General features: G+C 40.6%; 1 protein-coding gene across 3 annotated transcripts in view; it reads left to right on the forward strand.

Moving 5' to 3' along the window:
• The window catches only part of Sbp2 (SECIS-binding protein 2), a 33,146-nt gene that overhangs the window by 1,127 nt on the left and 19,921 nt on the right, over positions 1 to 12,098 (forward strand). For all 3 annotated transcript variants that reach the window (XM_070084863.1, XM_070084862.1, XM_070084861.1), the window contains exons 2-3: positions 6,157 to 8,547; positions 8,770 to 8,877. In XM_070084863.1, the coding sequence (XP_069940964.1) occupies positions 6,160 to 8,547; positions 8,770 to 8,877 (2,496 nt within the window). In that variant the 5' untranslated portion in view covers positions 6,157 to 6,159. The remainder of the gene's footprint in view (positions 1 to 6,156; positions 8,548 to 8,769; positions 8,878 to 12,098) is intronic.

Genomic DNA, 12,098 nt, shown 5'->3' on the forward strand with positions numbered 1-12,098 from the left:
TCTCTTTGTAGACCTGTCTGATCCGCATCTGATTTAATTCTCCTCATTAACTTCACATCATCTGCAAACAGGGACACTTCTGAGTCTATCCCTTCCACCATGTCATTCACATATACCAAGAATAGCACTGGTCCCAGGACTGACCCCTGTGGGACCCCGTTCGTCACAGGCGCCCACTGTGATACCTCATCATGGACCATGACTCGCTGTTGCCTCCCTGTTAGGTATTCTCTGATCCATTGCAGTGCCCTTCCTGTTATATGTGCCTGATCCTCTAGCTTCTGTACTAATCTCTTGTGAAGAACTGTGTCGAAGGCCTTCTTACAGTCCAAGAAAATGCAATCAACCCACCCCTCCCTCTCATTTCTTACTTCAGTTACCTTGTCATAAAACTAGTTGGTTTGTGACACAGGATTTGCCTTCCATGAATCTGTACTGGCTGTCGTTTATAATCTTGTTCTGTTCCAGGTGCTCCACCACTCTCCTCCTGATAATCTTCTCCATGACTTTGCATACTATACACATCAGTGACACTGGTCTATAGTTTAGTGCTTCATTTCTGTCTCCTTTCTTAAAGATGGGGGCTACATTTGCCTTCTTCCATACTTCAAGTAGTTACCCAGTTTCAAGGGAAGTGTTGAAGATTTTGGTTAGTGGCACACATAGTGTCTCTGCTCCCTATCTAAGGACCCACGGAGAGATGTCTGGTCCCACTGCCTTTGAGGTATCAAGGTCACTTAGGAGCTTCTCCACCTCCTCCTCAGTTGTGTGTAATTCATCCAACACTTGTTGGTATGTCCCTTGTTAGTGTACCCCACTGTTTTGTCTTCCCAATGTCCTTTCAGTCTCCACTGTAAATACTTCCTGAAATCTCATGTTGAGCTCCTCACATACTTCTTGGTCATTTCTTGTGAGCTTCCCACCTTCTTTCCTCAGCCTGATTATGTGGTCCTTGACTGTTATCTTCCTCCTGATGTGGCTGTAAAGCAGTTTTGGGTCAGACTTGACTTTCAATGCTATGTCGTTTTCATACTACCGCTGGACCTCCCTCCTTATCTGTGCACACTTGTTTCTGGCTCGTCGACTAATCTCTTTATTTTCCTGAGTCCTTTGCCTTCTGTACTTTTTCCATTCTCTAGTGCACTTAGTTTTTGCCCCCCTGCACCTTCGGATAAACCAAGGGCTCATTCTGTCCTTCCCATTATTTCTGTTACCGTTGGGAACAAACCTTTCCTCTGCCTCCTTGCATTTTGTTGTTACGAAGTTCATCATTTCGTTTACTGATTTTCCTACCAACTCCTGTTCCCACTGAACCTCCTGCAGTTAGGTTCTCATTCTTGTGTAGTCCCCCTTTTATAGTTTGTCTTTTCCCTTTCTATTCCTGTTACCCTCTCCACTTTTAGCTCCACGATGTATTCAATGCTCAGAACCATGTGGTCACTAGCTCCAAGGGGCCTTTCATATGTGATGTGCTCAGGGTGAACACAGGTCCAGTCTTGATGTATGTGATGCAGCAAGATGACGTGTATGTGATGCAGCAAGATGACATGTATGTGATGCAGCAAGATGACATGTATGTGATGCAGCAAGATGATGTGTATGTGATGCAGCAAGATGATGTGTATGTGATGCAGCAAGATGACGTGTATGTGATGCAGCAAGATGACGTGTATGTGATGCAGCAGGATGACGTGTATGTGATGCAGCAAGATGACATGTATGTGAAGCAGCAAGATGACGTGTATGTTATGCAGCAAGATGACGTGTACGTGATGCAGCAAGATGACGTGTATGTGATGCTGCAAGATGACGTGTGTGTGATGCAGCAAGATGACATGTGTGTGATGCAACAAGATGACGTGTGTGTGTGATGCAACAAGATGACGTGTGTGTGATGCAACAAGATGACGTGTGTGATGCAACAAGATGATAAGTGTGTGATGCAGCAAGATGACGTGTGTGTCATGCAGCAAGATGATGTGTGTGTGATGCAGCAAGATGATGTGTATGTGTTGCAGCAAGATAACATCTCATGTTATAAAAGTTAATGAAGCTTTTAGTGCTTAAATACAGAATTCGTGTTATGATTGTGCCACCGTAGCCATGAAAGTAATAACACTTTTTCCCACGAAACAAACCAAATAAAACAATAGATATTCTCAACATTACCTGAATAAAGAATTTTTATCTAATTATGAAACCTTAACCTGAGTACAGTCACTTTGAAAATGAAGCCAACATATCAGTATATATTTGTTGCTCTGAATTTATTTGGGCTAGACATTAGCTATATCTTATGTGTCTATGTCATCTGCATACAACCATTGCATACACTTGACACTGATGAGCATGTCGTTAAAAGCATATGAATAGTAAAGGACCCAGAATACTTCCTGTTAGGTTCCTCGAGGTAGTATTCTGGGTCCCTGACTATTTTTACATTATTTAAATGACATGCCCATCAGTGTTAAGTGCTAAGCTTCTGTTCTATGCAAATGACAGTGCTCTGCTAGTCTCAGGTAAAGACCCGCAGGATATAGCTAACATAATATCACTGGAACTAGAGTCTTACAGTAAATGGTTAGTAGACAGCAAACTATCATACCTCAAGAAAACAGATGCCATACTCTTCGGCATGAAAAATTAGCCGAAAAGGGTAATTCATTTTAATATCCAGTGTAATGGGGAACCCATCACTTCAGTAATTTTATTGAAATATCTTGAAGTTTCCTTTGACCCAAGCATGTCAGGAGAATTGATAGTGAATAGTGTAGTACAAAAGTGAATGCCAGGCTAAAGTTTCTCTATAAACAGGCACAGTGTCTGCCTACTGAGGCAGACAGGACCCTATGTCTAGCTTTTATAGAATGTCATGTAGATTATTCATGTTCTTTATGGTACTCTTTAACAAAAAGAAAAAAAAGAAAAAAAGAGAAAAAAAAAATCTACAAATCACCCTGAACAAAATGGTGAGATTCATCCTCGGCCTGGGTCTAAGAGAGCATGTAGGCCAGGATGAATTACAACTGGATATGCTGAATGTTGAAGACAGAGTAAAACAACTGAAGTTAAATCATGTTTGTATAATTAATCACAAGCAATGTCCAGAATATCTTGCTGTGAAGTTTAAGGTTTGCAACCAAAGCCAATATGGTACTAGGGAAAGTGACCACCTACAGTAGGTGGTCAGGCCTCAAATACCTTTTATTATACAGCAATAAAGGAGTGGAATGGGTTATCTGAGCATGTCAAAGCCTGTCTTAGTATGAGCCAGCTTAGGAAGAGGGCTAAAAGGTATCTAATGAATGAAGCTACAGAAAGGGAGGAGAGTGATTTATTGTATAATTAACATTTGTGTACCTATTATTGTAGGCCGATCCTCTCTTGGTTCACTATTCTTATTGTGCCTCGTTATACTGTAACTGATTTTCACATAGTTGAGTTACATACTTAGCTGTTTAAATTTTTCAGATTATAATCCTGATTTGATTTCTATTGTATCTTACAGCTAGGCTTTAAATAATAAGATATTACAAGGACCCCACTGGAAATAAGTCACCTTAATTTTTGGGTTATCCTATTTAATTTACACATGTTGCTGTGTATGATAATTGTAGTCACCTAAATTTGTGTAACTGTACTTATGTATATCTGTGCCTAAATAAACTTACTTTCCAAGACCCTAAAAGATAAGTTACTTAGCTTGACTACAGGGTTATCTTAGGTTAATTTCTACATGTACCACATTAAGCAAATTTAAAAGTTTAAAATTACTGTATGTATGAGCTCTAAATAATAACTTATTTACTTACTTAACAGTAAATAAATGCAGTATACAGTACACCTTTGGTCTAACAACCCAGGGTTTCTTTATTTAGTAGGTCAGCCACATATAAATGTATTGCTTCTCTTTCCCTTCTCCTGTGTGTCCTGGTCGTCAGATGCTTGTCAAGAGACATTGGGTACACACAGGCACCTCTAGCCCTGCTGGCAATTCTCCCTTTCCTGGTCTCTTCAACTCCAGTACCATGCAGTAGATGTAGTATGTCACCAGACACTCTTGCAGGTGTGATGCTCTTCCTTGGTCTCCTATTGTTCCTTCCTGTCATTCTTATCTACCAGCTGAGCCTGGAATTTTTTCCACTCCATGCTTGACTGTGGTGCGATACAGTCCTTTCCTCCTCAAGGGATGGGTCAAGTGACACTTTTGGCTCTGGGTAAAGCAGAGGTTGTTGCTGACTTCATCTAGTCAGAATTTACCCCTCTCCCTCTGCTACCTTCCAGGGCATCTTTGGTATTATCCATTCTTCCAGAGGCACCATCCAGCACCTGGCTCTACTTAGGGGCACAGAGTGTGATCTCTTCCTCCTCCTCCATTTTTACAAGTGAGGTATATAGCTCTTATCACTCCATATGCTTTCTAGAGGTCCTGTAGAATATAGCCCTCCTAGTGGCTCTGGAAGCATTTTCTTGCACTTCAGTTGAAGCATTGCAGGCTGAAATGGGGTAATTTCCCTATCACTGACATGGCAAGTATAGGACTCTCTTCAGCTTCACCATCTCTCATTGCTGCTCAGGGTCACCTCTTTCTCCCTTTTTCAGGGGTTCCTTATCTTTCCCCATCCCCTGCCTGACACACCTTGGTTTTCTTTTTCAGGCCTGTTGCCTCTTCACTCTCCTTTCTCTCCCTACTATTTCACCTCCCTTTGCCCCATCACTTCCCCATACCCCCTTGGATGGATTTGGAGGGTTGCTTGCACCTGGACCTTGCCTATGCCCAGACAAAGACATCCATTTTTCAATACTTATGATTCCTCTTTCTCAATTTACAATGACTGTTCTCCAATCTTCTCTCCACCCTCCACCACTTCTGCTGCTTTCTTCCTAAACTTTCCCTCTATCAAACCTGGTTACTGGATCCATCCATCTCTGTCCTTGCAGGTGAGTTTTTCATGATGTTCCAGACCCTCCACTCATTCTCTTTCATCTTCATCCTCAACTGGTTGTACTCATTACTGACAGTTTTCTCTGTCTGTACTATCCTCTCCTAGTCCCAGGTCTCTACACCTTTTGGTCCACAGAATGCAGCTCCCTAGGTTAGAGCATCAATCTCTAATGGGTAAAGTTGAAGATCATGAGAATGCTCAGAGAAATTTCAGTGCCTGTATCAGTTCAGTCAAATTTACATTAATGAGAATACTTAAAATCATAGCATAGCAGATGTTGCAAAATTCCCTGGCTCTTAAGTGGAGATGTGATAGGCACACAGAGAGATTGCCCAATATTATTAGTATAAAGGGTCCAAGAATTTTCAAAATCTTGCCTTAGGTTATAAGAGGACTTACCAACAGATATTTAACTGTATTCAAAAGGCAACATGATAAGTCCTTCCATAAAATTCTTTATTAGCCAGACTGGGGTGTCAATATTGATCTGTATGTTGTGAGCACCACCCACCTGAATTACCAGGCTATTAATCGAGAGACCCGGTCAGAGCCAGGTCATGGGTGATTCTGTCCTCAGGTAGAAAACAGATATAATTTTTATTTCTGATTTAATGGACTTGTGATTATTACTCATATATTGTGGTGTGTCAGAGGTTGTATTGAAACAGTATACACCTACCATCCGACTTACGACCTGCTCGACTTACGACCACTTTACTTACGACCGTGTTTTTTATGCCAAATTTCTGAGAAATAAGCAACTGTTTGTGTTGTACACAGTGTTTATCCTAAACCTTACAGTATAAAATACAGTACTAACAGCATGAAAAGTAAAGTAAAAAATGAAATACCAAAATAAAACAATAAAATAAAGTCATTACAAAAATGTGATGTTGATATTCAGTAGTAAGATTCGACTTGCATCCATTTCGACTTATGACCGGTTGGTCGGAACCAAGCTCGGTCGTAAGTCGGATGGTACCTGTATTATAAAAGTTCTATTATTAAGTTAAATATTTTATTACTCTATAATGCTATAGTACTGTATGGTACTGGGTTAATTGAAAAGAAACAGAAAATCACATCTTAATAATTGGAAAACTGGGCAAATTGCAAAAATGGTAAGGAATACCAACTTTGTAGATGAATGAAAACCATCACTGTAGAGACTTTAATACCTGTATGACTAATCATTTATATTCCTCAACAGACAATGCTGTCTCCGGATGTTCCTGAATTTATTCCCAGAGGAATCCAAACTACAAATGCAGATGCTGGTGGAGAGAGCTTAAAAGGCAAAACTTGTGTCCAAGCACGTGATTTGGCACAACTCCGGCAAAGGCCAAATTATTCACGCAGCTTGCCAAAATGTTCCAGAGGGCAGTCTCGTTCAAGTGATGAACCCCTTAGTTGGAGGCTTGCATCCACAAATGCACCATCTAAGGGAAGAAATGAAGTATATGAAAGGCCTAATTTAAACAGACATGGATATAAGAAAAAAGGTAATAATAGTGGAGAGGTGATAAAATCGGGAAATAGCGGTGGCTATACCAGCCATGGAGCTGACAAGTGGCAGCAAAACTGGAGGTCTAACAATAGTTCACCAGATAAAATCACACAAAACACGTACAGGAATAAAAAAACTAATATGAGATTTTTTCAAGGAAATGCACGTCCTGAAAATAGTTATCAGCAAAAGCATGATGTACAGAAAGGAAGAGGTGGATCACCAGTAACTCCTAGTAGTGAATGTAAAACGGGGAACAATACACGTTTGACGGTGCAAGTTGAGAAGCATCGTCCTCATGTACTGCCCACATTTAAGCACAGTGCTAATGTCAGCTATGGAAAAGTACTACAGGGCAACAGTAGTGTAAGTGGATTATGCAAGTCAGAATCACAAACCCCGTCAGAAGTGGGCTTGTTTCGGGAAGACCAGTGGCCCACACTTGGTAGTACTCGTTCCCAAGCCACGTCCCAGATAAAGAGTGATTTTCATTCAGGTAATTTCCCAAAAGAAAATAATGGTGGGGCATTGAAAATGAATGGCATTTCAGATAAAAATTCTCAAAATAAAAATGCATGGAATGTCATAGTGCTACATAAACCTGATGAGGAGAGACTTACCTCTCGTGTTGTTAATGAGAAAGAAATTAAAGAAAAAGTTTTGGAATGGGATAATTGGGGGAAGGTGGAAATAGACATAAATTCTGATACAAGCAGCCAACAGATGCAGAGTAAGGATCAATTCAATAATACAAAAGTTGTTGATCACAAACAAAATTTGCCTAATATTAAGTACAAGGATGAGCAGAATTTGTCTTCTAGTAATATAAAAGCTTCACACGAAGAAACAGAACCTAACACAAAAAGAAAGGCTACCCTGGATAGCTCTGCAAATCCTGAGGATAAAAATACAGGTAATGTCCCTAATCCAGAAGTTGAAGGAACTGATCCTTTTCAGTGGCAGGTAAAGGGTGAAAGAAAGAAACAAACAAAAAGTAAAGACTCTGGTGATCGAGCAGATAGGGCTACAGTGCCCACAAAGAAAAAAATCTTAAAGGCTGACAGTAAAAGAGACAGAAATTCTAAGCAACTAAATAATTTGGGATTCAGTGTTAGAAAGAGGGAATTAGAAGGATTTGGAAAGGACAAAAGTGAAAATGAAAAGGATGCATTGCAGATAAAAAAGTTTAGTACAGATAAATTTCATAGACGAAGAGAAAATAAAGAAAAGAAAGAAATTCTTAAATATTCTGATGATGCAGCTAGACAAGCTCCTCTGCAAATGTTTAGCAGAAAGGTGAGCCAGACTGAATGTGAAGAGGTGCAAAAGGATGTTCAGGGCAAATGTTCATCAGTTTCAGGGCATGGTAGCAATAATGAAATATCAGTTGCAGCAGAAAGTACAAAAGATTCTACTTTACAAAGTGAGCACACTAGGCAAACAATTTTAGAATTAAGGAAAAAGCGAAAGGAAGAAAAAATGAGGAGAAAGGAACAGAAACTTAAAAAGGCTCAGGATTTAATGAAATCGGATTCAAAAGTAAGAGTTATAACAAAAGATTTCCTGGAATCTACTCTTGCTGGTAATGCCAGTAATAAGCGCTCGGCCAAATCATCAGTTTCTCGTCTTCCAGGCTTGCTATTATCCAGTGAAGAATATCCTAGTCTCTCTCACCAAAGTGTCATTACTCCTAGAACATTATCTTGTGAAAGTACAAAGAAGAAAGCTTCAGTGGCAATCAAAAAGCGTACAAATGCCTTAACTAAATCCAAGGGTGCTTGTTTGAAATTAGATTCATGTATGTGGTCTGCACAGTCCACTGAGGTGTTGGAAGAGGAAAGCAGTGAAGAGAGTGATTGTGCTTCATCACCAGAAGTTCCTAGCTACAGTGGTGCACTTTTAGCACCCTCTAAAAAGGTTGTGGTTATAAAACTATCTTCTGAAGAAGGGATAAATGACGGTACCTCAGAAACCAGTTGTGCTGCAGTTCAGAAGAAAAAGGTGAAGACCAGGGACCTTATTGAATTGGATTTAATGGCTGTTGCTTTGCAATCAAAGAAAAATAAAAGGCGAGATCTAGTTGACACAGAAGAGGTAAGAAAATTGACTTTGTATATATCTTAATTAATAGCTTGTTGAATTTACCAGTCAGGTACCAGCTATGGTATTGTGACATTTTTTCTATTCATAAAATAAATAAATTACTAATTAAAAATAATTTTTTTACTTGTATGTACATGTATATTGTATTTGTATATCTGGTTAAAGAATTTAATTAGTTATTAATTTTATCTTATTCTGTGAATATTTGTCCAGGCTACAACAGATAATGTAACCTGGAAACATTCGGCAACTTCAAACAGACATGTTGGCTCTCCTAGCAAAAATGCACGAGGAGCAACTGCACCATCTCTTCCTACAAAGGTAAAGATATTATCTCCTTTTTAATTAAGATCACAAAGTGTTGATATTATCTCTCTTTTTAATTAAGATCACAAAGTGGTGTATATCTCCGACCACTGAATTTGTAATTTCACTTTGAGCATCCCTCCTGGACTGTGTTACAATAGGTCAAGAAACAAGGAGTGGTATTGTAGGATTGCAAGTTCTGCCATCTGCAGCCCATAGGCAAAGGTCTTTTACTGTCCTCATTTGTGTTCCCGTGCACTTGTATCAAGCTTTTCATGTGAATCATTAGTATCAAACATTAATAATGTTGCATCATGTTGAGTGCAAGAGCTTGATGCATAAATAATAATAATAGACTTTTGGCATATGCATTGGTATTCGCATTTGGAGGCAAGCCTAAGGTTTATTGGGTATATGGTACAGGCAGTGTGTTAGGGGTAGCCCAACACCAGGCTGGAGGCCTAGTGAGAGGGGAGGGGAAGTACAAACTAGATTGTTGCAATCAGTGTTAGTCTGGCAAAAAGTAAGTTTGATGTCTAAGGAAATATAGGGAAGGCAGAGAACAGGAGATTTCCCAGGAGTAGAGAGTTTGGGAGAGAAGAAGGTCCATTACCACGTGAGAAGGCAGAGTTTATGAAATGGGAAGGGTAGCGAAGATGAGAGAATGAATTACGAAAAGTGAAAATTTCCAGTTCAAGGAACTGAGGGTCACAAATGTGGAGAGCACAGAGAGAGAAATAAGAACACTTTTCTTGACAGAGGAAGCATGATAAGAAAAGTAGTGAATGCACATGCCACTGTGCATAGGCTTGATACACGGAAAAGGCAACACCCATATTCGAGTTGTGGACATGAACATCAAGGAAAGGAAGCAAAAAGTTAGATTCTCATTCAGCTTTAAATGGAAGGGGCCAGATTATTAAAGGCATTGACAAATAGTCGGACTGAAATGTCGTCGTAAGCTCCTCTCAGATGTGCGGGTTATTTGTGTATTGCTCCAGTCATGGTATTTTGCCTTTTTTGTTCTTTGTGTTCTGTTTGTTAGAAGCTTGAAAATCCATCTGCCTACCTTTCCTGTTATGCCTGTGGCCTGCATTTTGTGTGTAATCACCCCATGATCACATTTATTGAACAGCTTTGCAAAATCTTTTTATATCATTTATGTGGATACCAGCAGAGTTCTGGCTGATTTGTATGGATTGGTATTATTAGTGCATGAATTAACTATTTGTGTTCTAACACTTAAATAGTTTATAATAACTTGGGTTGTTGTGGACTGTCAAGGTATGTTTATCTTGTATTTTCATGGGATTTAATCCATTTATATACTGACAGTCCACAATAATAAATGGTGTTTATGTTTTTTGTAGGCATCTTGGACTTGCCTAGCATGGGCCAGTAGGCCTGCTGCAGTGCTATTTCTTTCTTATATTTTCTGTCTGTCTGCCTGTCTCTGTCTCTCTCTGTCTCTGTTTGTCTCTGTCTGTCTGTCTCTCTGTCTCTCTGTCTCTGGCTGTCTGTCTCTCTGTCTTTCTCTCTCTCTCTGTCTTTCTCTCTCTCTCTGTCTTTCTCTCTCTCTCTGTCTTTCTCTCTCTCTCTGTGTTTCTCTCTCTCTCTGTGTTTCTCTCTCTCTCTGTCTTTCTCTCTCTCTTTCTCTCTCTCTCCTCTCTCTCTCTCTTTCTCTCTCTCTATCTCTCTCTCTCTCTCTCTCTCTCTCTCTCTCTCTCTCTCTCTCTCTCTCTCTCTCTCTCTCTCTCTCTCTCTCTCTCTCTCTCTCTCTCTCTCTCTCTCTCTCTCTCTCTCTCTCTCTCTCTCTCTCTCTCTCTCTCTCTCTCTCTCTCTCTCTCTCTCTCTCTCTCTCTCTCTCTCTCTCTCTCTCTCTCTCTCTCTCTCTCTCTCTCTCTCTCTCTCTCTCTCTCTCTCTCTCTCTCTCTCTCTCTCTCTCTCTCTCTCTCTCTCTCTCTCTCTCTACACATGGTTTGACAAGGTTAAGGATCCCTAGCTTTATTGACAAGCTATTTACAGGTTAAGGTTTCCTAACTTTATTGACAAGCTAAGAGCTGTTACCTACATCAGCTCATTTGAAAGCATTTTTATTGTTATGAGACATACAAGTAGGGAACAGGATGAAGTTGGAGCCATCTGTGGGCCAGCATTTTCATTTGATCAACTGACGTTATCTCGTTGACATCATTATGCTGAACTAATGTGTTCCATACTCGAGTCATCCTGGGTATGTATGATCTCAGATGGAGTGATGTTCTGGAGAAGGGTACAGCCAGAGTGAAGTTGCTGCTTTCTGCCCGTCTTGTGGCATAAAAGCTTGTTTCGCGCTGTCCTCGAAGTGGATCCAAGTGTGGTATTTTGACAATATTGGCCTTGTACATAACAGTAAGGCCACCCACATCCCTCCTATGTTGAAGGCTCTGCTGAAATGACAGATCCATCCAGGATGGGTCCAGGCGAGAGATGAGGCGTCTTGCTCTGTTCTCTACTCTGTCAAGCAGTCGCAGATGAGAGGGGGACAGGCAAACCAAGAAAGTGGAGCATACTCAAGGTGTGAGCGTGCTTGTGCCTCGTACAGTATCTTGCAACCCCTACTGTCAAGCAGATGCGAGATACGCAAGTGCTGTAAGCTTCCTGGCTGCCTTGTTTGCAAGATTTACAACATGGTTCTTCATGGTTAGTTTGAGTCAAATTTCACCCCAAGGATATCAACTTCTTCTCCAGGTGCCAACATCCTCCCATTCATCCTTACTACTGCACCAGCATTACCATCATGGTGCCTAGAGACGATCATCATTTGCGTTTTCTCAGGTGCAAATGTTACTTGCCATCTATTTCCCCAAGCTGATATAGCTCTCAGCTGGTGATTGATGTAGCTTAGAGCAGCTGGCATTTCTTCTCTTGGATAAGTGAATGTCAGTGTACAGTCGATCCTGCATATGCATGTGATTCTGGGATGAGATGAAGAAGGTCGTTGAAGTAGACATTCCATAACAGTGGACCCAGCACACTTCCTTGTGGGCGCTTGCCCCAATAGGATGTCTTGCTGATTCCGCTCCATTGAGGACTACACTTAGAGATCTACCATGAAGGTAATCACTGAGGAGACATAGCGTAGAGCCTGCAATTCCCAGTGCTTGAAGTTTTGCTAAGAGGCCCTGGTGCCACACCCCCGGCCGAAAAGCGCCAGCAATGTCCAGTGCTACCACACAGCTGACTTTGGATTCATC

Source organism: Cherax quadricarinatus, chromosome 14, assembly GCF_038502225.1.
Source record: "Cherax quadricarinatus isolate ZL_2023a chromosome 14, ASM3850222v1, whole genome shotgun sequence".
In the NCBI taxonomy this organism is placed as follows: Eukaryota; Metazoa; Arthropoda; class Malacostraca; order Decapoda; family Parastacidae; genus Cherax; species Cherax quadricarinatus.